At 24.0% G+C, this 27,866-nt stretch overlaps 1 protein-coding gene across 2 annotated transcripts; it reads right to left on the bottom strand.

Moving 5' to 3' along the window:
• On the bottom strand, positions 1-25,915 carry LOC145841904 (activin receptor type-1-like). 2 transcript variants are annotated; one of them, XM_082949201.1, is made up of 13 exons: positions 25,576-25,915; positions 21,827-21,924; positions 20,092-20,215; positions 15,976-16,066; positions 15,513-15,631; positions 14,896-15,020; positions 11,481-11,607; positions 9,866-10,018; positions 6,421-6,565; positions 3,764-3,951; positions 1,923-2,059; positions 920-1,051; positions 1-747 (listed from the first exon to the last, which is right to left on the bottom strand). In XM_082949201.1, the coding sequence occupies exons 1-13, from the start codon at positions 25,736-25,738 to the stop codon at positions 601-603; spliced, it is 1,749 nt and encodes a 582-aa protein (XP_082805327.1). In that variant the 5' UTR covers positions 25,739-25,915; the 3' UTR covers positions 1-600. The 2 variants fall into 2 exon arrangements, with proteins under 2 accessions (XP_082805327.1, XP_082805328.1); XM_082949202.1 differs by having other exon boundaries at positions 15,976-16,063.
• Between the last annotated feature and the right edge of the window lie 1,951 nt (positions 25,916-27,866).

Here is a 27,866-nt window from a genome sequence, read left to right as displayed (position 1 = left end):
TTTAGTATGATTTTTAAATTTATTTCAGAATATTAAAAAAAAACAGTAAAAAAGGCATTAGTTTTAATTTATAAGCACCGTATATAAATTAATGTGTTTTATTGAGGTAAACTTAAAGAAAAAGCAAATGATTTGTACATATATGTATCAAAAAAGTGCAACACATAAAGCTTAAGATACACAATTTAAAAAGAATTATAAACTTTTAATGTTATGTACTGTATGAAAATAAAAAACTATTAAACAACGACAATCTACATTATCTACAAGTTTTAGTAAGTGTTTCTTTCATTGTCCGCCGATAACAAACTATACTTAAAATTAAAAGATTTTTGAATTTTTCACAAACAATTTCTTAATGCAATTGTTAACAAATTATTCGTAAAAAAATAGACAAAAAATAAAAAACAAAACAATATTCTAGGTTAAATTGCAAGTAAGTTTTTGTTTTAGTACTTTGAACTTACTAATATTGAATTTCGTAGAACAAAGATCCTTTAAAATTTAAGTCAAGTATTTTTTTATTCTAAGTTTTCAAATAAATACATCTTTTTAACTTTTTGATTTTGACTTTATAAAAAAAACACAGATTTTATTAATTCAATGGGTTGGGTTAAGATGTTTTTTCTCGTCTCCAATCAAAACAAATTCCGAATTAACTAGACTTTCAAAAGTACCCGATTTGTTATTTTCTGAAGTTCCAATTGTTGACATTAAGTTGAATGATGTCATACTTGAAGTGCGCGCCTAACAATTTAGAATTTAGTCAAAAAAAGCTTTACATGATAAACAACTGTTTTAGCAAAAACTATATTTATTAAAAAATTATGATGTTTAGTTATACTTATTTCATAACATCTAAAAACAAACTTTTGCATTATCAATTTTAACGAAAAAACTAGTTTAAATAATTAATAACCTGATTGTATTTAAAAGTGTCCAGTTGATTTCGAAGGTTATTAAGTGTTTTCCTTACTCTAAGCATAGTCAATCTGGTTTCAGGTCTATGCGACCAACACTCCCTCATTGTTTGACAGTACGAAGACAAAAGCTATTTATTTTAAGAAACATCAAAACTCGTATTAAGAATAAGAGTTGATATTTTAACCTATATCAACTCTAAAAACATATTAGTATTTTTGCAACAAGCACTACATATAATTAACATACTGTATAATATTAAAAAAATACTTATACACATTAAGTTCAAAACAAAACAACTTTTTCGGATTACAATTTTAACAAAACTGTTTTAAGCAAAGCTTTCAAACGATAATCTATATCTAAAAACCTATATTCTCCTTTAATTTAAAACTAATCATTTTTAACCTTTTACTCTTTATCAACTACTAATATTTTAACTATTGACCAGAATATTTTTAATATACTTGAAAAAAGTGTTATAAACCAACTTTTTTTGATTTTATTTTTCTTAAATTTTATTCATGTATATTTAAAAGTACAATACACGGTAGATTTTAAACTATTTTAAGATTATTAACTGAAATTTTGAGATCTTTTGCTCAAAAAACAAAAAAGTAGATATATTTTTTGTATTTTAAAACTCCCAAAAAAATTGACAATGAAAAAATTGTTGATAAATATCATAAACTTTTAACAGACGTGACCGTATCCAAAAGGTAACTTAATTTTTGTTTTTCTATAAAAAGTGACTTTTAGTTCAAACCTTATGCTTTTACATATTAGAAAATATTAATCTTTGTTTAAAAAATTCTTGAACCAAACGGTTCGGTTTATTATAAAATTCAACAATTTAAACTGAACAAAGTGATTGACTTTGTAGTGTAAAGAGTAACTTTTAGTAAAACTTGAAAGCTTTTCAAAAGAAACAGTTTCTTCTAAACTTTGAACAGTACAAAGTAACTTAAAGGCTGTAATTTTAATGAATGAACAAAACTAACTGTATGGTCATTATATTTTTCAAGTACTTTAGGTCTGATTTGTGCTAAAGCGACAACTTTTTTCATTTCTTCAAACGAAGGATCTTGTCCAACTACATCGTAATACGGAAGTTTATATTCTGGTACTTTACGGTTTTCTGTCATAATTTTTTAAAAGTAAATAAGATTACTAACATTTTTCTTACACTTTTTAATGAGTTAATTTAGTTTATCAAAACTAAAATCTCTAATATAACATTTTTACTTTAAATAAATGACTTCAATTACCTGTAATATTTCAATTAAACACTTTAAGTATTTTGAATACTTTATTTATTTATTCCCAAACCTATTCACAATATAAAAATTTAAACTTTATATTAACAACTAGCATAGTGATAACTATTTTGGTTACTTTCTAAACATTTGACAAATTATTAGTAGTTTAATATCTGTAATAGTATTTTTAGATATCATTCAAAATAAACTAAAGTTAAGCAAGATAAAAACAAATACAGTTGTCATAAAAGCCTAAAAAACTTCACTGATCAAAAAACAATTTTATTGAATTCTGTGAGGACTTATTGTTTAAAAAATATCTCACAAAGTATGCTTTCGTATTTACTTTTTTATCACATTGTTTTCATTCATTAGTTAATCTTTTTCTAGTTAAAAAACGAAATGGATAGCTTTACAGTTAGTTTATAAATATATATAAAGTTGCAACATATCTTACCTAATCAATGCAAAAACTTTGAAAGTGTTAGTTGAAACAAAAAATTTAAACAATGTTATATTTTGAATTAATTTATGTAAATCTTTTATACCATTGTGTGAAAAATTATAAAGACTGCAAATAATAATAAAAAGTTATAGAAAAAAAAATTAACATTTTATGTAGTATCGAAAACAACCAAAATTAAAATTTTAACTGTTAATTTGAACTTTTTATATGACTCGTTGATTCAAAAAAAGTTTTGTTAATGAATTAAAATTTTATTTATTATTAATTTAAATTTGAATTAATTAGAGATAAAAAGAGTACAGTAAAATATTTAACTTCATGCTAAATTTGTTAATAAAAAAAAGTGTAAACAGAAAAAAAAAAAAAGAAGAAAATTAATTTGTTAAATTTTATTTGAAAACATTTAACTTAAAATACATACGTTTTGTTTTCAAAAGTATCAAAAAAAAGTGAATGCTTTAATAAAAAAATAACTTTTTTATCAGAATGATTAAAAGTGATCTAGATTGCTAGTCTTACATTGAAGAAGTTTTCAGTCATCTTAACTTTTATGATGTTTATTTTTCCCTTCTCGTCAATACTAATGCATAAAAATCTTACTGATTACCTTCAATTTGTCTCTTATAGTTTTTACAGGTACAGATTGTAATGAGAAACGAAAAAAGATATACAGATGCAACTACGTACTAAATTTCAATATACAGACTTAACTTTGTAAGAATGTAGATGTTTTTCTACTAATCTATCAAAATTCAGTAACCACCTGTGTAAATATACTAAAACCTCTATAAGCATCAGCTTCAACAACAAAAACAACTATGAAATTCAAATTACAACTGTAAGTTCTTCAATACTTGAAAAATAAGAAATAATTTTGTAATACTAAAGTATTTACTTTAATTTATATTTGGAGAATAATTCATGATCTTGAAGTTTTGAGCAGATTTTTAGTCTAAGTAATATTTAGTACTAGTAGAAAAGAGTAAACAAGTGTAAAAAAAGAATAACTAAAATTATTAAATTGTATAAAACTTTTATAACACTGAATCTCAATAGCTTTAAATAATACAGTTTTCTCATAAAACTTATTAATAAAAATACTATGGTAAATAATTACCTTCATATTCTAACATAGTTCTGTTAATAACTTCCCACATAACCAGTGAAAACGAATAAACGTCTGAACGCTTATATGCATCAAATAGATCTAAATCAAAACTTTTAGTTAGAACTTCGGGTGACATGTATCTTTTAGTTCCAAGTCTTACTTCTGAAGATGAGCCAAGGTCTACTTTGTTTTCTTGTCTAAATTCAATTCAAGTATATATGACTTTTTTTTAAATGCAACAACGGTTTTCAAACTAACTTATTTACATACATTATAATGGGCTACATTATTAGTGAGCTCTTATACAGCAAACAAAAAATATTTTTTAGTTTTATGAATCATTTTTATAACAGTGTTTTAATGAGTATTTTTTTATAAACAAGCTTACCTGTTCTAGATAATTTCTTTTCAAAAACTATTTTACTTTGTTTTGAGTTTACTTTAGTATATTTAAAAAAATAAAAAAGAATGTAGAGTCAGATTATTTTAAATTATGTCAAAATTAAATATATAAATCTTTAATCAGTAATTGTCTGAAACATTTTATAAATATTAATGTATAATTTTATTTTTTAAAACAATAATTAATTACCATCAATTACAATATAATCTGCTTTTATCAAAATAATTTTATTAGATAAGAAAATATTCTAAAACAAAATAACAAAGCTTAAGAAATCAGCAAACTTAAAAAATAAGATAGTACTGGTAGAAAATAATTTTTTTTTTTTTTTTTCTGTTTGAACTTTTGTTTTTTTTAATAAATAATTTGTTCAGAATGGATGGGTTACAATGATTGAAGAAAAAAATATTACACTATGCAACTTTGTCTAATTTAATAAAAAATCTTGAACACGTTACTAAGTGAAATTTATTTTTTATAAAAGAGTTAATTTCTATAAATAATTAAAAGTTTCATTACAAAACAGTTATTTTTAATATAAACAATTTTAAAGAACTGTTTTAAAAGGGCACTTCAAATTACAAAACTAACCGTAAATTACCCATTACTCACAAGTTGTAAATGCTATAAACTTTCAAACGTTTTTTTTTTTTTTACTTAATGTTTAGAGCATCATTTTTTCATTTTCATTTCGTTTGTGTTACATAAAAGTATTTTTTTATTAGAACTTTTTATTAATCCTTATAAACATAATCATTTTTATAGTTCTTTTAATGTTTGTTTTCTCAAGGCAAAACTATAAATATTATAACTTAAAAATATACATAAGTAATTGTGTCTTGTTTGTTTACGTATTTTTTAAATTAAAAGGTTTCAATATATTCAAAATACAAGTTTAAATTCTTTGAAGGATGACAATAACACGAAAGCTATAAGCAAAAACAAAAAATTTTGTGAAAGAAAGTTTTAATCTTATCATAACAGTTTTATGCTTAAAATACCATTTTAATAAAACTATGTTGTAGTCTTTTAAAGTTTAACTAAAATTGAAAAGGTATTTTTGTTAGCTATAGTCAAATGCTTTAAGGTTTTTCAATTTAAAAAAAAATCTACACAAGCGCAATAAGTTTTTGAAATATAAAATAAAGCTGAATTAAATATACTGTATTTTGAATATAAACAATTTATACAACTTTTTTTCCGATGCATAAACCTATTCAATAATATAACAAATCATATTTCATTATTAGTTACTTAAGTACTTTCGCACCAGACTTATCAAAAACTGTATCCTAGTAAATAAGACTAAAGTGAAACTGATATAAAGCTATATTGTAATCAAAAGTTTAAAAGTTAATAAAATATAAAATGACGTAACGATCAAATGTAGAAAAATTAACTAAATGCTGAAGCTAAAAAACACATTACCGCTTATTATTAAAAATTTTTAGATTCAAAACCTAATTAAAATAATTTAACGATAAAAACTTACAGTAAAAAAACTACACTTTTTAAAATTTTTAAGGAAACAAAACTATAAAATTACAAAATATAAAAATTTAAAACGTTTAGTCTGATAACCGAACATTTTCTGCTGATGTAAACTGGGCCTTTCTACACTCTTTTATTACGTCATTTCATTTTTTGTAAACTTTTAATGTTCTGACTACAATATAATTTATTACAGTATAATTTCATTTTAATTTACTAAGATATAGTTTTTGATAAGTATTAATCGAAAGTAGTTAAATAAATAACAATTAATATACTTCGTTAAATTTTTTGAACAAACCGTTTATTATTGAACCGTTTAATATTGATTTAGCTGTAAACATTTGAGTTGCATAGAAGCTTTCTGACGCAAGTCAAATAAAAAAACACTACTAAAACAGTATAAAAGCTATAAATTCTAATCAGACTATCATCTAGACAGGGGTCAGCAAATTATGTTCGGCAGGAGCAGATGTACCTGACGCGCTACGTGTACTTCAAAGAAAAAAGAACTTACGTAAGCAAATTAAAGCTTTTTATAAAATTTCCTTACAAATGTTCTCTTAATTAGACTAAGAATAAAGACTAGTGCTTAATAATTAATTCAGTTCAACTTTGATTTTTTTTATTTTTTTTTATTATAAGTTTTTAAACTACGGCGACCCGCAAGCAATTTTTTTTTCAGAAAATGCGCGCCATTACTTATAAAAAACTGCCGATCCCTGATCTAGCATTAATACAACTACAGCTACTTTTAAGAAAAGAACTTTACCTGCAATATTTTACAGCTAGTCCCATATCAGCTATGCAGCAACTCCCGTCTTTTTTAACCAACAAGTTTTTTGTTTTGACATCTCTATGTGCGATTCCTGGTTTACCTTTGGTACCCGTGATTTCTATATGAAGGTGCGCCAGTCCTACAAAAAAATTCTGCCTAATTTCTAAATAAAAAGAAAGTTATAATAAATAATAAATTGATAGACAATAAGTTTTAAAATTAATTTGACTTAAATACGTACAACAAAACTATTAAAACTTTTTTAAATGTTATTGATGTAAACAGTTTTTAATATTTACTCTAGAAAATAATTTGAATTGTATTAATACAAATTTCAAACTAAATAAATTAAACTCATAACACTTTATACAACATAACATACATAAATCAAATTTTATCATTAAAAAAACAGTGCTATAGATATTTAAAAAATAATTTCTATAAAGTAAGGTGGTATCTACCAAAGTAAACTGGTATGTGTTAGATTTGTAATTTAGAAAGTATGTCTTAACTAATATTCTACTTATTTTTTAAATTTGTCAAGCGTACTTATTTTTGTGTTTTTTATAACTTTATTACTACTCATTGCTGTTATTTTGCATTAAATCTTTTTTAAATTACAAAGTTTAAAACTTTTAAAGTACTTTTAAATAATTTTTATCTTTAAGTCTGACTCTATATGAAACTCCTTTCAATTTTTTTTTATGCTTTAATGATTGACAAATATTAGCTCGAAAGTGATTACCTTACTTTGTTATTTAGTTTAAGAGTTCGCAAACTGCTGCCGCATGGCCACACTTAAAATTTAATTAATTTATTTGATTTGAATTTTGATTTAATTTTTTATTTTTATTTTTTTAGTACAATACTAATATGTCCCGCAAAGACTTTTTTTAAATCCCGACCTAAAATAGTATTTTTAAGCAATTTAAATTGTTAATTTAAGATTTGCTAACCTCTGTTTAGTGACTACCTTTATTTTGTAGCTTTTATGTACATTTTACAATTAATTACTTTTCACAACTATCCTGAACAATTGTAATCATATATACATAGTGATACTTCGTTAAAAAAATAAAAATTGGTGCTGAAAAAAACCTAATGATATACCGGATCATAACTGGCCGGATCCGGTTCTTTTTTTATATTCAAATCCAGCCGGATCCGGATCTGCTTTTTAAACTAGTATCCGGCCGGATCCGGATCATAAATATTTGAAGCTCTATGTAGTGTTAATAGAGAACCAACGTAGAAAACTTAAGAATTACAATACCACTAGTTTAGTAAAAATATTTAACCATGTATGTACTTGTTAAAAAAGATACACAATGTTATTCTTATATTAATTTATTTTGAACACTGACAAAAAAAAAATTAAACGTCGAACTAACAAGACAAAAAAAATCTACCTATAATAAATATCAATTTAAATTTTAAGATATGATTTCAAGCTAGTTTTACTATTGAACTTGAATTTTGTATCTCGTATGAAGTAAAAGAAAAACAAAACAAATATTAAATCACTTTAAAATAACAAATTTTAATTAATCTTTATTTGAAAGCTTAAATTATACTTTTATATACATAAGTTAGAATAAACTATTCCACGCTATTTTGCAACAAAAAAATCTATTCTAGCTTTTTAAAGATGTGATGAAGAAATAAAAGTGTTTGGAAGCAATCAACTTTGCTTTTGCTCGTACAAGTTACCAGCTTCAGAAAATAAACTTTCAGGATAAACAGAAGATTGAGGTGCCGAAAGATACTTCTTTACAAACCTGGCGAGATGAGGGTATATTTTCTTGTTTAACTTCAACCTAGATAAGACTTCAGCTTCTTTAATTTGTTAAAGAAAACTTCTTCAGAAAAAAAAACTTAATTTCTGTCCCAATCTCTTAATAAACTAAATCTGGTTACTCGCTTTTGTGAGTTACTGTACTTGTTTCTGTTTTAAACGTGGAGTAGAACGACAAAAAATTATTTGAACACCATTTGTAGATAGTTGAGTTTTAAGATTATTAGGATGTGCTAGAGAAAAGTGACTACTTTGACGAGTCTAACGAAAACTATGTTTTTTTTTACTTCTAACTTCAACCTCCTGTTTGAAATTAGGAGGAAAAAATCGATACCATGGTTCAACAGCTGTCGTGACTAACAACAAGCTGTTATCATAAAGGTTTATGTGTGAGCTGTTATTTGTAGTATACAACCTTCTTTTTAAAGCTAATTCTATATTTTCTGCCAAAGTTGCTAAGGTTGTAGTACCACTTTCACCTGGTGGACTATTCTATTTCAAATCAAAAATAAAATTCAGTACTTCTGCATGCGAAAATACACTTGACAGAAATGACTTGTTTCTACTACACTGCTGCTTTAATATGTAAAAACTTTCAAGCAGCTCAATAATGTGGCTAACAAGATGCCATTCTTCAGCTGAAACAATATAATTAGTCAAATTTATTGTAAACTACGTAGTACTAGACACTTTCATTTAATTTTTCTAGACTTTTCGTAGCCAAAATTTTCAGGTCAAATTCATTTTTAGTATTTTAAAATTTTTCTTTTTGTCTTCTTTTTAACAAAATCAGTAATTAAAACAATTTTACATAGTTCCACAGTTCTTAATTTCAATAATAATCTTAATACTATACGTTTTTTTCTTTTATTTACACAAATTTTTGAAATAAAATTTAATTTCATATATGCGATCTTCTTTACAATAAATGCTTTAAAACAACTAATTCTCTAACTGTAAGAAACAACAATCTTAATTAATTTATTTTAAATTATGAATGCGCTAATGAGCAGTAAAGATTTCTATAAAAAAGTTTTTTTAAGCAAAAACACAATAATCTAAGTATAAAACTGAAAGAAGCTGATTGCAGAAAATAAGTCTTTTTAAACTGGATTCGGATCCGGTCGGATTTAGATTTTTATTAAAATTTAGGATCTGGATTCGGATTCGGTAGATTACTAATAAAACCTAAAAAATACAGCTATAAAATAAAACTATTCTATCATTTTTTCGTTGCTACAGCATGCCAGCGTCCACAAAGTACTTTTACTCATAAGCATAACCTTAACGAACTTAATACTATAACTAAACAATGTTTCTTTTTTTTTCCACTAAACTACTTAATCAAACAAGTTTGTAATTTTTATATATCTATAAAACTTTTACAGCATAAAAGAACTTAATCACCAACATATTTTCCAATGTTTTGTATACTTTTAGTTTTATAAATTTAAGATAGTAAAAGAAAGGTATAAAACTATAACCTTGTTTCTAATAACAACTATTTAATTAATTCGCTGTACAATATTTTTAACCAGTTTTAATATGTTATAAGAGCAATAATAGTTGGTAAAAGTTTTTATCTTATTTTAAACTAAAAATATAAAACTTATTTCAACATAAATGTAAAAATTTTCAACTAACCACAAGCAGCAGTATGGACAAGCTTAAACATACAAGGAATATTTACAAGACAATTCGTTAGATAATCGTGTAAACTTCCATTCGAATGATACTCCGTGATTAAGTACATTTTTGTAACACTCTTAACCCCACAAATATCTGCTGCAATGAATCCTGTTGTTGATAAAAGTTAAATAAAGAATATCTGCAAATAAATGTTAGGCTTTTTTGTTTTAAAAAATTAACATACTGATTGTGAATAAAATTAAATCATAAAGCAATAAAAAGTATGTTTGTTATCGAAACGTAGTTTTTCCTTTTTGTTTTTGATGAAGAAAAAGTTTCATTATTAATTTTAGGTCTTAAATATGTGACATACTACAACAAAACGTTTTCCCCTCAAAATAAAAATTAATTAAGAACAAATAAAACAAAACACAAAACACCTTTACACTAGCATTTTCGAAATGGGCTAACTTAGACTAATTGATTTATGCTTGTATGTCATGGTTGTGTTATATTTATTTGTACAGATAATCTAATAAACTTGATTTTGCTTTGATAATTATTTAAATACAGAAGACTACCGCTTAAGTACGTAAATTGAACCCGACCAAAAAGTGCGTACTTAGCACGGGTAGTACGTACTTTTTGATGACATAGTATAATATGAAATTTAATTATGTGTTTTCTTTCTTACAACTAGCCACCAAATAATTGAGCCAAACAAACAAGTCTTTTTATTTTAAATAAAGTTTAATACATAATTCTAATCTGAAATTTTTGGTAATAGATTTAAAATGATTTTTTTTTTTTAAAGTTTCTACATAACTAATACGTACATTTAATAAAGAAAGTCAATGTCAGTCAACGATATAACAAAGAATATTAAGCCATATTTTCCATATTTTGTTTTGTTAGAGGGAAAGTACCAAACTACATTGTGTTTACCAAACAATTTTAAAACATCAATGTGTGTACATTTAAATTAAATTATGACTGAACTATGTTGTATTTGTAGGTTTTTTTAACTTTGTCATCTAGATTTATGTATTTTATAGCATTACAGCTCAAATATCATTATTCTTTTCACTTTTCTGCAACTACTAAGTAATTATTTAGTTTATTAACATTTAATAACAGGACTGTCACAATCTCAGGCCACTTAGACTACTCAGGATTACTCACCCTAGTTTAAAAGTTGTGAGAGTGAAAAAAATTATAAAAAAATATATAAAAAATTTAGAAATTCATTTTGTGTTTCTGGATAAGTGCGTACTTAAGGCGGGGTGCGTACCAAAAAAAGTGCGTACTTAAGCGGTAGTCTACTGTACATAATCTATTTATTATTGTTACAAATGTATATCGTCAAAGATAAGGTTTAGCTAATATTTACAAGCGAAAAAAGTTAATTTTAATTAATACCTTATAATAAACAAATTCAAAGCAATAAAACGAGTACTAAATTTCATTTATTATTTTTATACATTGGCTTAAAAAATATTTACTTGTGTAACCGTAAAACATAAGTATCGATAACAATTCTTTAAAGCATTTGCAAAAAATATCACTAAATTTGAACTTAATACTACAAGTAAGGGTTATTAAGTATATGTCAAAAAAAAAGCTAACAAACCAAGTATGTTATCGTGTCTCAGTAATACAGTTTGGTAAATTTCAGTTTCTCTTTGCCAACTATCCTCATTTGTAGAATTAAAAACTTTTACAGCCACATACTCTTCTCTCCATGACCCTAACATTACCTAAGTTAAATTATTGTTTTGAACTTTTTACAGAAAGAATCAAGCACAAATAGCGCGTATACTTAAATAGTTAAAAAAAGATAAAATTAGTGACCATAAGTTGAACAGTTTATAACTAGTATTTTTATACCTAAATTTGCTATAATTTGTTATCTTTTATCAGTAATCTTTACAACGTACTTAGCAAATATTAGAAAAATGTATGTTCCGATTTTTAAACAAACAATAAAAATTTTAAAGGTTATTATATAGCTAATTGATTAATATATAATATTGGTACAAAGCGGTATAAACTATTACCTATTTATGACAATAACAGTATATACAAAAAGCTATTTGTTATTCATACTCAGTTTATTTCAAATTTTACAATAAAAGACGACCAAAGTAGAATAAACTTTTTCGCCAGTGCTCTTCTAAAAAAAGTTCATTTATGTAATTTAAAAAATTATCTCAACTAAGTATTACAAACTAGATTTGTGAAATGTAAAGGTTATATATAATAATATTTCTAGTTCAATAGTTAGTATTAAATCACAAATAAAAATTTCCAATATTAAGATTGTTAAAACTGTACAACTGAACTTATGAAAGTAATTCTAAAGTAAACACAAGTATTATATAAAAATTTGATCAGCCTATACAGAAAAAACCATATATACATTATATATAGCAAGTATATGTAAAATCTTTAACAAATCATGGCTTTTAGCTTAGTTTAAGTTTCATAAAAAAAAATATTTGTTATGCAAACTGGTTTTTATTTAAAGTTAAATTTTTGGTGAATTATATATTTTATATTAAAATATCTTCTTTAAATCTGACTTATCGAACTATAAAACTTTATCAAAAAACAATAGTAGATCTTACATTAATAAAATATTTTGATAAATACAAACAAGTATTAAATATCATATTTAAAAAAAAAGCCTTACGTTATTTCAGAAAACATATCAGTAATACTTTAAATTAATGATATACTTAAAATCTAATTTATGTTTAAATATATATTTGAGTAAATAATACAAATTATTGACTAATATAAGACTAAAGTTTTATCTATGCTTAAAAAATATATAATATTTTAATACAAAACTAAGTACTAACATTTCAAATAAGCTCATGTCAATTAAACTAAAGTTTAAACAATTTAGTTTCAGAAATTAAAAAATTAAAGCTAAAATCTGTAGAGGCATTTACAGCTTTTAAAAATCAATTAAAATATAATAAACAAAACCGAAACTTGTCAGCTCACCAGTTTTATTTCAAGTATTGGCGCCGCTTTAAACTTTATTTCGTTTTCTATTAAATCAGTTTAATAAATAGAAACCAGCTTAATAAACTAAAAGCTAACTTAAGGCTTCCATAAATTTCAGCTATTTTATTTTGAAATAAAATAGCCTATATGTATTTAGTTTTTTTTTCAATACTTTTATCTTTTGAAAAGCATGAAAACAATATTTCTTTCAAAACAATCAGTTCAAATTTGAACAGGTAGTATCAAATATTTTAGTGGCGCCAAAAAGTCTGTAACTGATGTCTAAATTTTATTATTCTTACTTGACATCTCAATTTCTATATTATATATCTCAGTTATTGTTCTACTTTAAATGTCATAAAAAAACTAGCTCACTACTATAATTTTTTAAATCTTAAACATAAAAAATGATCAACTTATTATTAAGCAGTAAAATCAAAATATATAAGCGCTGTAAAAGCTATTTAAAGATAAAAAGCTCTTGTAATAAAAAAACTGTTCGTTGTTTCTTTTTTTATTTATACAGTTCTATTATGTTTGTATTTAAATTATACTTTATGAGACTTTTTCAACATTTATGAATATTTTTAGTTTATTTAGTAGCTTAAAGGTATATTTAATTACAGATACAATCTTTAAGTTATTTTTTACTAGTTAAATGTAAACTTTTATTTTTCTAAAGTTTAAACTTCATATAATCAAACCTAGCACTAAAGCTGTTTATGGCTCAATTTAAATCAAATAGCAACAACGCACATAATTCAGGTATTAAGTTATATAACAAGTGCTAAGACTTAACGTAAATTTTAATTTGATTGAAATTAAATAAACAAAAAATAAAACAAATAAAAGAATCCTACTGATCTAATACTTGTTTAGTACGAAGGGTAATTGACGAAAGCATATACTTAAACAAACATCTAAAACTTAAAAAAATAATTTTTGATTTTTAATAACTTTTACAAAGTTTTTTTTTTTTAACTAAAAATTTAGAATGTTAAAGTACTTAAAAAATAAATTATTTGATATTCAATTGAAATTTTTTTTAGATAGCTTGATGTATTAACTTACCAAATATTCTTTTTTTTTGTTTTTAAACTTTTAAATAAGTAACAGTTTAACTAAAAAATATGTAAAAAATTTTATTTAAATTAAGTATCAATAAAACTCTAAAATCGATGAAAAAAACAGAAACCACTTTAAACTAGTATTTTTTATTTGTTTAAATTTTATATTCTTTCCAGTTTATTAATTTTCTATTAATTTTATTCTTTTGTTGATGCAATTTGTATTAGATTCGAGTATCACTAAGGCTTCTTTTAAGCACAGCCTGTAATTACTGTTCCTGGTTTAGTTATTTTATTAGTTGTTCTGGTTCCTAAACCAGGAACAACAAACCAAACAACTAACGAAATAACTAAACAAGAAACAGTAAATGCAGGCTGTGCTTACGGAAGCCTTAGTGATACTCAACTTTAATACAAATTACATCAACAAAAGAACAGAATTAATAAATAAATCTTTATTTAGAAATAAATTCACATTTCAATTTGATCTTAAAAAGATTTCTCAATTTTTTTTAATCAAAAATTTTCAAGCATTTGAACTGAGAAAAACTGGGATTCTCAAATTTTTTAATAAAAAAACTGATTTAGCCTGACGTTTTTCAACCTTTTTCAAAAAAACTGATTAAGCCTGACTTAGCCTGACGCGCACGAGCCCTGAAATTCATGCAGACACAGAACAAAAAATACATGTAAAAATACATAAGTAACATGCAGAGGGGTAAGTTGTATATGACTGGTATAAATATCAGCTAAAAATAATTTCAAAACCAAAAAAATAAATAAGAAGCGTGTGTATTATATAAATAAAGAAAAATTTTGTTATAAAAATGTTACTACAAAACCTGTGAGTTGTATAAATATAAGAACTATGAAGCTAAAAGAAAAATTAATGCTATGTTAAGCAAGTGAGTGGTAAATATCTTTATACTATTTGATTGTAAAAAAAAATTTTACTTAACTAACAGTTCCGTATCTTCCACTGCCTATTTCATGCAAAACTTTTATTTGATTCGCTATCGTTCGTTGCATAAGTAAGGGAAAACCAGAACCTGAAGAAGTAAGTGGCCAACCAGAACTTGTTTCAATATCTGTTTGATTAAACATATGAGGCTAAAATTACAGTTAGACGAAAATAACTTTTACAAAACTTATAGAAGCAGATTTCAATTAAGTTGATGCAAAAAAAACCAACTACACTTCGAGAGAAAAAAATATAAAATAGTAACAAAAGGTATTAGTATTATTAATCGTTTTTCTTTTCAGAACATTGTGTATTAAAAAGTACAACATTTAACTAACTTGTTTAGTATAAAACAAACAGATCTCAAATAACATTTACATAAAATTTCTGTTAAAGAAAATTTAACTTAATTGAAATTTTTAACTAAAAAGTAATAAAAACATTAATTTGTTTTGCAACAAGGAGTTTGGTAATCAAATTATTTAAAGATTGTTTTTATTTTCAGTACAAAAAATGATATAGATTAGTTTTTCAGTTTTATTTCTTATATCTTTTTATCAATTTTTTTATTAAAATAATTATCAACACCCTTAGCTAGTTCTTTAAATCTTATCACAACCTATTTTATACGGAGTAAATTTCTTTCCCTTCTTATTTGTATTAGTAAGAATAAGACAACTTGCATTTCTGTTTTCATTTTCTATTTGTTTTCTACGATCTTTTTCTTCTCTTTTCAATCTTTAGCAAGAAAAGTCATACTATTAACAGAAAAACAACGATAAAACCACATAATTAATCAAAAATTACACTTGAATTACCACTACATATTTAGACAAATACTCTTGAGTCAACAATGAAGATGCCTCAACAACATTACAAAAAAATCAAAATTAAGTAAATAATTTAAAGAAATAAACTGAGAATTAAAACTATTTCTCCAAAATTTACTATAAAGTTTTTAAATCTACAATTACTTAATCTCAAACCTACTGTAGTATAATATTTTTTTTTTCTAAAACGTTTACTTTCTATCAATATGAGTTTATGTATAGAAATTTATAAAACATACTTATAAAACTTACTTGAATTGATAAGCAAAAACAATTGCAACTACTAGTAAAAAAAAGAATCCCAATACTATTCCACCTTCTATTATTACATCTCTTTGATCTTCTAAAAAAAATCATTGTAAGTGAAGGTACAATTGACAATTAAATTTATAATCAACTTATTAATACTTAAAAAAAAATTTAATCTTAAATGATCAGAAAAACAACACAAAGTATAACACTGATAAGATAGTAAACTTTTCTTTTTTTATGAATTTATAGTAAAAAAATTGCCAATAACAACTCATAATTTCTCATTAAAAAGCTTATTTTATTTATACTAAATCTTTTGTAAAACATATATGGATTATCTACTCCAGGGTTTCTAAAAGTGGGCAATGTTGCCTCTTGGGCGATATTGGCTGTTAGGGACAATAACTAGTAAAGGGCAAACAATAAATATTTAATTAACCTGTAAAGGGGCGACATCTAATTAAAAGAAGCTTCTTTTTTAATTTCTACCAATTGGGCAAATATGAAAATGATAAAAATCCTAATCTACATATGAAAAAAAGTTTACAGGCACCAAAAATGTTTAAAAATTAAAGTACAGTAGGGAAATCGATAATGTACGCACCTAAAGAAGCTTATACTTTAAATTTATGAATAGTTTGGTTTTGGTACTGGTTTTAACTATAAAATTTAAACATAACTCACTCATTTTAGAAAAAAGTTTATTAATTAATTTCGTTTAGCGCATCATCAGAGTAATATTGCTAAAAACAATTAATATTGTAGTGTATTTTAGTTATATACAATGAATTTGAAAAGTCTAGCTAAAAATAGTTACGTCATAAAGTATAAAAGTCTGTTTAAAAAAAGTTTAAAATAGAAATAAGTTATAATAAGCGAATTTGAAGTAATTTATAAGACAAAATTGCTAAAACAAAAACATTTAAAATAGTAGAAATTTTTACCTGAAACTAAATTAAATAAAAAGCACATTACAAAATACGACAAAAACGACAACAATAATACTACTAAAAACACGCTATTTATAAAGTTTTAAATTGTAATTATCACTTTATTTGCAAATTTTTGGCTCGTGAGTTCTAATAAACAAAGATTCTAGAACTGATAGATGGTAGATGTTTCTAGCTCGGGATAGAATTTTGAACCTATTATCCAGGTAATTCTCGGCACAAACTCGGTGTATATTCTTAGCATGTTAAGAATAATAACTGAACTGATAAAACTTTCAAACCATTATACTTGTTCTAAATGTTTGTAATTTTAGCATTTAAAAGAGCTTAAAATAAAAAAATACATTAATGTATAAAAAAATCATTATAGGCATGTAAACAAATAAGCAAAGAAGTCAGATTTGAAAAACATTTTTGAAAACAAATAACGAATCAACAGTTATTTGAATAAGTCACTTACAAATTGAAATCAAAAAAACACGGTATAGTCAGAATTAGCGCAAAAGGATACGATGACAGCAAATGCGTCATTAGATTTAAGGCATCCTAAATATCGTGACTCATTTTAATAAGAAAAAAACTCTATGGAACTTATTTTGCTAATACTTATATGTAGACAAGTAGATTTGAAAAAGGATAATTCTACCTAATTTTCCAACTAGCTTTGTAACTATATATTAAAAAATAAACCACAAAATAAAATTAATAACTAATTACAGGGTTGCCAAAGATTTTTGATAAATTTCTTCCAGATTTTTGAAATTACGACTTTTTAAGTTTTTTAGTATAAAATTAAGTATAACGTAAAAATAGTCTTAAATAGTATAAAAACATTGGAAAAGAAACTGCTAAGCTACTTTAAATTTAATTTCAACAAAAAGATATTGATGACAACAAAAAAAAACATCTTTATGATAGATTTTTGTGCGAAATCAAAATTTCATTACTTAGCATGTAAAAACTGTTTGAAATTCCAGGTTTTGAGTGAGTTTTATTCAATATTAGGTTATTTTAGCCTAAATTGTCAAATTATGGTTTTTTTAGGATTCCAGGTTTCTGGGCAACAATGTAATTAAGCAACATGAATCTAAAAATTGAAATTTTATTTTTTGAAAACAATCTCTATACTGACCCAGAATGTTAGCTTATATATTTTCTTTTCGCTTATGTATTATATTTAAGACGAGGTCTTTGACCGAAACTTAGTTTGCATAATAAAGTCTTGCAAGAATAAATATAAAATAGTGTTATAATTGCTTTAAAAATATTAAGATCATGTATTCTTTAATTAAACTTAATTAGTTTGAGAAAATCTAATACTTAATTTTTAATTTTGACTCTATTATCGAGATTTAGTTCCTACCTATTCGATTACCCTACTATAAATTATAAACATTTCGACTAACATATAAACAAAAAGTAAATATGACAAAACGAAACTAAAATATACTACAGTCACCTTTCGCGAATCTACACATATATGATATTCATATCATGTACTTTTCAGAGAATTTTTGCTGATTTTGCATCAAATTTACAATATTAAAGATTTTTCAAATAATGTTTTTGTAATTAATGAGAATTCTCGAATGCGCAATTAAACAAGAGTATGTAACCAAACGAGTGCGTAGATTTGCGAGAGGTCACTGTATATAATTCCAAGGTTGCCACAGATCAAGCTGAGTAAAATTTCCTGACTTTTTATTAAAATTTTCTGCATTTTTCTAAATCAAACTCTTAATTTATACTTGTTTTAAAATACATAATAAAACACTTGAAACTATATAAAGCTTTCAATCTTATATTTACTCTTATCATTTAGTATAAAATTTGTAACAAATAAATCTACTCTTCTTTATTTTAAAAACATCAGTTATTCTACAAAAAATCATAAATAAGAAATTTTAACCATGGCATATATACCTCTCTTATAACTTATTTTTCAAATTTAAACAACTTTTAAAAATATATAAAGAGGCAAATTATACACATATATTTGTTACATAAAACATCAAACTTAGTGCTTAAATTAATTATAAAGAACTTAATCATTTACTTAAAAACACTTTGATTCTACAATTCCGCAAAATATACTTTTGTGTATATATCACAATTTCACTATGGAAGTGTCCTTGCCACAGATCATCAATACCAAAAAGCATACAAAAATTGCTTGCTCAAGTAGGGTAGTTGTTCAGTATATTAATAGAAAAACTTTGCAGTTTTCTATTGGACATTTTACTAATTTTTACCAGAAGAAGGCATTGAAAAATAAATAATTTTGTAAATTCCTAGGAAAATTTCGCAATTTTAGTCTGACTTTAGAAGATTTTCAATTGATTTTTCACCATTTGGAGGCTTTGAAAAATAAGGAATTTTGTAAATTTAAACAAACAAAATCTAACGTTTTTTTTTAATTTTGTGAAATTTATTGAATTTCCTTACATTTTTTCAAAAACTCCCATTTTTTCAGCACTTTTGTCATTTTCTTAATATTTACTGACTTTTCCTGATTTTCCTGACCTTGTGGCAACCCTGTAATTCTCAAAACAGATTACTGCTGTTTTTTATACAAAACTCTTAAACTGTTATTATGTTAACTTAAAATATTGAACACTAACAAATGCTATACCAAAAAACTTTTACTAAATATCATTTTACACAACTTCATCTATATTTTTATATTTTAAGTCTAGCCTTAATTTTTTTAAATAAAACTACAACTTAACAGGTTCTATTAATAAAAAAGATTATAAGTTTTGAAGTCAAAATTAATATTGTCTTTAACTATTAAATTTCTTGCACTTCTTTTTAATAATTATTTGATTAAAGTACTTAAAACTATCTGAAAATCAAAACTTTTAAACTACAGTTAAATTTCAAAAATGTATTTAACTATTTTTTTTTACTTTAGTTTATATCAATTTAAAAAAGGTTTGTTTATTATGTATAGGTAAAAAATGTGTAACTATTCAGAAAAAATTTAACTTATATAACTCTCAAAATTTTTATGGCATTAAAAAAAAAGCTAAATTTCAATAAACTGATATTTAAGTTAGGCTAGATGGCACATTTCAAATTTACGTAGTTTAATTATGATAGTTAAAATTAGCAGAAAAAAAACTCAAGCTTTATCGTAAAACTACTGACTATTTTATGTACTAACCATTAAACTCAATTTCACTTGGTGTCAACTCAGCCTGAGGTAAATCTAAATTAAGATACTTGTTACACATAGTAGTATTGTCACAACAGCCGAATGAAGTTGGTTCTCCAAAGCTTGGATTACCCTGTGGTATTTTGAAAATTTAAGCTAAAAATTAACCATCAAAAATAATTATTCTACAAAAAGGTTCCAAAACTTGGTTCGAAAAGAAAAACCAATAAAATGAAAAAGTTTAGAAGTTTTATTGAGATATTACTAGCTTATATAATTTTTGCAGGTAAAACAACTGTGATATTTAAATTTTAAAAACATTTGTATATAAGCATATACATAAACACATGCTTGTTTATTTTACTCAGCCAAGATTATAACTTCTAATTATTTATTCACATTTACTTAATTTACTTTTATTAACTTTATTAAATTTATAACTATAGTAGGAAACTAACTTAATTTTGTACTTCAAAGAACGTATTTTATTTAAAGTTGACTCACTATTGATATGAAACTTCTTACTAAACAAAAAACAATGTATTTTAGAAAAAAAAAACTGATATCCAACCGATATTTTTCTACAACATTTAAAGATTATCAACAATTTAAGATATATATATTTAAAAACTGTAAAATTCTACAGACAATTAAACTGAAGAATCACACTGAAATTAACTTGAATATATTTTTAAGGAAAAACTAACATTACATTTTTAAGCTGACTTCTATTTACATATTTTTATGAATTTTCAAACATTGATTTTTTATTTAAAACAAGGCTTTAAATATGAATGTCACAAAAGTTTCAAAAAATCTTAAATATTCATTTAAAAAGGTTAGTTTGCTTTTATAAGCTTTTTTTTTTCAATAGTAAAATAATTCCAAAAAAATATTTTATAATCCTTTTCGAAACTCCTTAATTTAGTAAAAATATGGTAGTAAATTTTGACACCAAAAGTAAACTTAGTCAATCAGAAATATAAAGCTTAACTTTTGTTAAATCAAATACAATTAATACTTAAACTAAAAAATAATTGTAAGGTATTTATTAAAAGTCAGTAAAATATTTAGCTATCCAGTTAAAAATATAAAAAGCTAGCTTTATTTGTAGTATATAAACATGTAATAACTAAAAAATAATTAAAAATAAAGACACTATGAGAACTATTTAATTCTAATTGTAGGATAAAAAGTTTTACTTAACATTTACAAAAAAATCATGAACAAAAAGAAGATTGTTAGTTATTTTGTCACAAAAAAAAATAAAACTTTTCTTTTAATTTAACTTTTTACTTTTTTTAACTTCTAATCTTAAAATTAAAGTTAAGCTTAAGGGTAAAGAGTAATAAAGTTATTATCAATATAATTAAGCTTTTTTATATTCCTTTTAACAAATATCAGAACAATTCATCGCAATTTAGTTTTGCTTTTATTTCTTTAAGTATTACTTTATACTTGAATATGAATTAATTTAACTAATTTAAATTACACTTTAGTTTAATTTATATTACACAATTTTTATTTAAATTACACTTGTCCTGGACAAGACATTTAAAAGGTATCTGTGGTGTACGACTCGATAACAAAAAGGTTCTTTGTGCACCAGGTCCTAGGACCAAATACTTTGAGCGTTTTTTATCGTTGAATAAACTATAGAACTAGTGGTATGAACTACTGAACTTCATTTTTGATATTTTGTAGTTTTAAATAATTTTTAAATATAAATTTCAGTATGACTTACATAGCATTGCTGTAAATGAGTATGTTCAGAGTTTAAACATCCTGCTCTTTCATATACATCTCCATAATCATCTATTCTGATCACTTTGTAGCATTTTGCTGCAGAATTGTTTGAATTAAATTAATCTATTCTCAAAGTCAAGGTAGAAATGTTTTAATAAAAAACGCTTATCATTGCTATATTTGTTAGTAAAATTTCAATTATATGAAATAAAATATATCTTAAACAACGTTTCTACTACACTAGATTTCACTCAATAAACAATTATACATAAAAACAATAGAATTCTATAATAAAATTGAGTAAGTCATAAAAAAAAACAATTTTTTTCTCTGGATTAATTTTTTTTAACAGTGCTGGACTATTTTTCAATAATATTTATAACTGTCTGTGACAAAATTTATTTGTGTATTTAAGTATACTTATACTAAAGTTATGAGTTAAAAGTTATATAATTAAAGTTTAAAGCTTAAAAAAATTAAAGAAAGTAATAAAAAAAAATCCAGAAATCAATACAACACTAATTTTACTTAAAGCAGGGTTGCCATAGATTTTCTGATATTCTTCTAGGTTTTTTAAAATTACAAACTTGTTGTTCATTTTTAGTATAAAATCAAACTTAAGGCAAAAACTTTTGTTTAGAAATACGAAAAGGATACTGTAATGCTATTTTGAATGTGTTTTATAATAAATAAAATTTGTAATGTTACAATAAAAACTACTTTTCATATACTTAGTATATGACAGACAGATTTTTTGTATCTAATATATATATATATCATTATTTTACATATAAAACCTGTTTTAAGTTCCAGGCTTTTTCAAATTTTCTCAAACTTTAGATTTTCCTTGTTGTTTTGCCTAAATAGTCAAATTTTAGGTTTTTCAAAGATTATGATTACCCTGCTTAAAGGGATCATTATTTTTTAAATTGTGATTTGGATGGAGTTTAAAAGTTAAAACATGTTTTAAAATTATTTTAAGTATATAAAAAACTTTCATATAGTTAATGACTTTTCATTTTGTTCTATAATGTATAAAAACATAGTGAATTTAAAAAATATATAAAGTGATCACTGTAAGGTTACTTAGTAAATAATTTTTTAACCTTTAAAAGTCATTTAATATTGTTTAGGATTAAAGATATAAGTGTTTCAATATCATTTGCAACTTAGTATACAGAGATTACTCTTTTTTTTTCACAAAGCTTTTCAAAACTATACGAGTTCCATTGTCAAGTGGTAAATGTTTTTTTTTTTAATTTGGTTAGTGAAACAGTTTAAAAAATAAATTTAAATTATGACCCATGAATAAATTCAAATAAATACAAACTTTAGAGCTTAGCAAATAAAAGTAAAGTAAAGATATGTTAATTAATAAATTGTTAATAATTTTACTTTTCCATTTAATGCTATTTGCGTATTTAACCTAGGTTGTTCTTCCTCAATGAATACTAATTCCAGGCTGTAGAGTTTGCTTTGTTTAAATAGTTTCAAAACTTTATAGTTTTTAACTATGTCATAGCTTTGACAGCATGTGCAATTAAAAAGATATTAAAAAGAAAAAAACTTTCAAATTCATTTTCATTTACCTGTTGACAATGAAACTCGTATAGTTTTTAAAAGCTTTGTGAATTAGAATAAAAAATGAGTAATCTCTATATACTAAGTTGCAAATGATATATATATCTGTTTAAAAACCTTCCTATAACAAAGATATAAGTATTCTTCAACTTTATGTAATTAATTTTTTTTCAAGTTAAATCAATTATGAACTGGCTGGTAAAAACTATTTTTAGCAAACTTGTATTAGCTCTTAAAATGGTAGAACTTATTAACAATTATGTCTCTTTTTTATCATTTATAGACTTTTTTACTCAAATTTTTATAGAGGATACTATTTTTAAAGATAGTTTTTATCAATTCAAACATAATATTATATTTGTCAAAGAACTATTTATTTTGTATACTCTTAATTTAGTTAGAGTAACAATCAAAGATCTTAAGGGCATAGGGGGGGTAAACACCCTTTTTTGGTTTTTTATCTTATTTTATATAGTTTTTACTAAGCTACAAGATGCTTTTTACAGATTTAAAAAATTCAAAGTAATTTTTAAGATATAGCCGGTCAAAGTCGGAGCCGACAATAGGTTCCTTATGGGAGGCGCAAACTAAAACGGCAAAAATAGACTATTTCACTAAAAATCTATCTTCTCCTACGTTTTTTGAGATAACTACCTCAAACTTTTAGGAAGTGTTCCTTGATATATTTAGAAAATTCTGTCGGAAGGAATTTTTAAAAAAATTAAAAATAAAAAAATTATATAAAAAATAAACAAAAAAAACAGTTTTTTTTTTGTTTTTTTATTATAAAATTTTTTTTAAATAATTTTTTTTAAATTCCTTCCGACAGAATTTTCTAAATACTGCAAGGAACATTTCCTGAAAATTTGAGGTAGTTATCTCAAAAAACGTAGGAGGAGATAGATTTTTAGTGATTTCTAGTTATTTGCCGTTTTAGTTTGGGCCTCTCATAAGGAACCTATTGTTGGCTCCGACTTTGACCGGCTATATCTCAAAAATTATTTTGAATTTTTTAAATCTGTAAAAAGCATCTTGTAGCTTAGTAAAAACTATATAAATTAAGATCAAAAACCAAAAAAGGGTGTTTACCCCCGCCTATGCCCTTAACTTATTCCAAGGTGAAAAATTACAAAATTATTTACAATACAATAATTCACTCAACTGATAAGATTAATGAGATAACTGGTTATAATAAAAGTCTTATTCAAACAGAATTTTATTTGATTTAGATATTTATTATAGCTGGTGGGCTCATTAGTCTCATGAGTTAGTAGAGTAAAACATAGTCTTATAAATATATCTATAAATCAATAACTCAGTTAAAAAAAAAATTAAGCATTTATTTGACTTTTTAATTGACTCTTCATTATACTTAGTTTATATTTCCAGTACAACAGATTGCACTAAACTTAATTTTTAATTTATAACTTTTAAAAAATAAAATGTTGATTAGGCCTGTTTTTATTATACTGATGTACTAGTTTGCTGCTTCTACACATAGTTTACCAATGTTTGTAGCAAAGGCTTTTCATTCTGTTATTATATATTTACTCAAACACAAGTAAAAAAATGTTTGCAAAAACTGAGTAAAAACAAACTTATAAAAGTAAACTGGAATAAATGAAGAAGAAAGTACAATAATATCAACTAAAAAACTGCTACTAAAAGTAATTGAAAGATGAACATTGGCTTAAGTCAGTGGTACTCTAAGTCTTAAAAATTTGTGCACAGTAGATAAGTAAAATAAAATTAGCGCAAACACCAATTTTCAGGTTAATAAATTTAATATAAAAACACTGTTTATAATAATAGCTACAATAAACTTAATAAAACTACATAATTTATCAACAAGAATAAGAAAAATATGTTTAATGACATATTATATAGATAGATATAAATAGTTTAATAAAAATTTTATTAATAAAAATCAGGGCCTTTTAGCAAATAGATTTTATATCAAAATCTTTAAACAGATTTTTTGGTCTTTGAGACTGGATTACTTTGAAAATTTATAAGGAACCCTGTATAAATAAGTTAAGTAAAAAATAATATTACAATATTTTTCACAATACTAGTTTGCTATAAAACTAAACTAAATGATTAAAGAAGTCTCATTTTTTTATAATAAACAGACACAAATATTTTGAAAAATACATTAAAAAAAACCTTTTGGAAGAAGTTCACAAGTAGGTGCACCACCACAGTCATCAATGCACATACACTCTTTCCCAGTGTTTTTATAGTTAGGAATTTCTAATTTGTCATCTTCAAATCCCCCTCCAATTCTCTTAGTTTTCCGCCCCTTGCTCTCATGGAGGGGAGTTTTCATGTTTTAAAACAGGTCAATTTTAATTATTTCATGAACAACTATTTTAAATTATTAACTAAAATTGCAAATTGATTTTAAAATTTTGTTGTTTAATTCAAACTTTTTAATTATTGTTGTGCTTAAATTAAAGTAATATTTGTGAGAACATTATATGCTAATATACAAGCTATTATAATTTAGATATAATTTTTTTATTCAAACTAAGTTTTTACTCTATTTAACTTTTATCAATTAGTTCTGGACAATGATGTTAAACAGTACCCAAGTGGTGTACAACTTGATAAGCAAAAGGTTCCTTTGTACATCATGTCTTTGAACCAGCTAATATTATAATACAATTTAGTTTTGTTATATATTCATTAATATTCTTTTTAATTATTTCTTAACGCATTTCTTCTTTGACAATTAAGGGCATAGGGGGGTGAACACCTTTTTTTAATATTTGATCTTATTTTATATAGTTTTTACTAAGCTACAAGATGCTTTTTACAGATTTTATAAATTCAAAATAATTTTTGAGATATAGCCGGTCAAAGTCAGAGGCAACAATAGGATCCTTGTTGGGGAGGCCGAACTAAAAGCCCAAATAACTAGAAATCACTAAAAATCTATCTTCTAGTTGGTTTTTTGAGATAACTACCTCAAATTTTTAGGAACTGTTTCTTGCAATATTTAGAAAATTCTGTCGGAACAAAATTTTTAAAAAAATTAAAAAATAAAAATTTTCTAACAAAAAAACAAAAAAAAAACTGTTTTATTTTCCTTTTTAATTTTTTAAAGTTCTTTCTAACAAAATTTTCTAAATTTATCAAAGAACATTCCTTGAAAGTTTGAGGTAATTATCTTAAAAAACATAGGAAAGATAGATTATAAAAGAAATAGTCTATTTTTTTGTTTTGATAAATTATGGTTTAGCGTCCTAGACAAGATCTGTGGTGTGCGACTCAATAACCAAAAGGTTCTTGGTGCACCAGGTCCTAAGACAAGTCTTTTTTCTTCTCGTTAAATTGACTTAGTTAAAGAATAATTGGTTATGATTAACTTTAGGTGGGCACCAATATCAAAGTAAAATTCAATGTACATGAATTTTTCAGCTTTATTTTAATTTATTTTCAGTTTTGTTTTGAAAATAAGTACATAAGCAGGGCAAAGCCCTGCTTATGTACTTATACTACTTAATGTAATTTTAGGTGACTCTTCAACTGTATATAAAAGTGTCATTTCAACAATGCGACTTTTAAAGTATTTTTTTTATTTTAGTGTTATGGTTTATGTAGGTAACATATCGCTGTGAATTAATAATAAAAATTAAGTCGGTTTTTAGGCCTTATTTAAATCTAACGATAGTGTCATTTCAACTAAGTGTCATTTCAAATTATATTTTACTTTAATAAATAAATTGATTGTTTCTGTTCTTATCAATAATATTAACATCAGGAAGCTAAATATATTTTATAATAATAAATTCTTATACTACTGAATGTAATTTTAGGTGACTCTTCAACTGTATACAACTGTGTCATTTCAACAATGCGACTTTTAAACTATTTTTTATTCTTTTAGTATTATAGTTTATGTAGGTTACATATCGCTGTGAATTAACTACAAAAAATAAGTCGGTTTTTAGGCCTTATTCAACTCTTAATTATAGTGGAAATTCAACTAAGTAAATACAATAACTTACTTTAAAATTAAAGAGCTTGTACTTTGTTATATGTACAACACTACAGTAATATCAGGGACTTTATTTATGAAACGAAGTTAAATAAAACTATTACATTTTTGACATAGGAAAAAAATGCTGTTTGCTAATAAATCGTTTAAAAACTATATAAATTTAAAACTACTGTTTATAGTTATATTAACTTTAACATTTGTACCTTAATTTCAAAAAAAAATATTTAATACTTGGACTTTAAAAAAAATCATAAACAAAATAATAAACAAACAAAAAAACAAAATACACTTTTTTACTATGAAAAACTTTACTTTTAAACATAAAGCTCCTGGTAAAAAACAACTCTCATTTAATAACTGTAAAAAACTTTTAATAATCAAAATAACTTGAATATTTTTTTTATGAAATTAAGGTACAAATGTTAGAGTTGATATGTTTATAAACATTAAT

The sequence above is a fragment of the Thalia democratica genome, chromosome 8, assembly GCF_965202585.1.
Source record: "Thalia democratica chromosome 8, ktThaDemo2.hap1.1, whole genome shotgun sequence".
Lineage (NCBI taxonomy): Eukaryota > Metazoa > Chordata > Thaliacea > Salpida > Salpidae > Thalia > Thalia democratica.
The sequence above is the reverse complement of the archived record's forward strand: the minus strand, read 5'-3'. Positions and strand labels throughout refer to the sequence as shown.

What these genes read in the sequence shown, in the direction of transcription:
- LOC145841904 (XM_082949201.1), bottom strand. Translation starts at nt 25,738, where the DNA reads ATGAAAACTCCCCTCCATGAGAGCAAGGGGCGGAAAACTAAGAGAATT. An exon ending in CTCATTTACAGCAATGCTAT is followed by an intron (nt 20,216 to 21,826) that starts GTAAGTCATACT and finishes AAAATACCACAG; the next exon opens with GGTAATCCAAGCTTTGGAGA. An exon ending in ACACTTTTAAATACAATCAG is followed by an intron (nt 748 to 919) that starts GTTATTAATTAT and finishes CTAAATTGTTAG; the next exon opens with GCGCGCACTTCAAGTATGAC.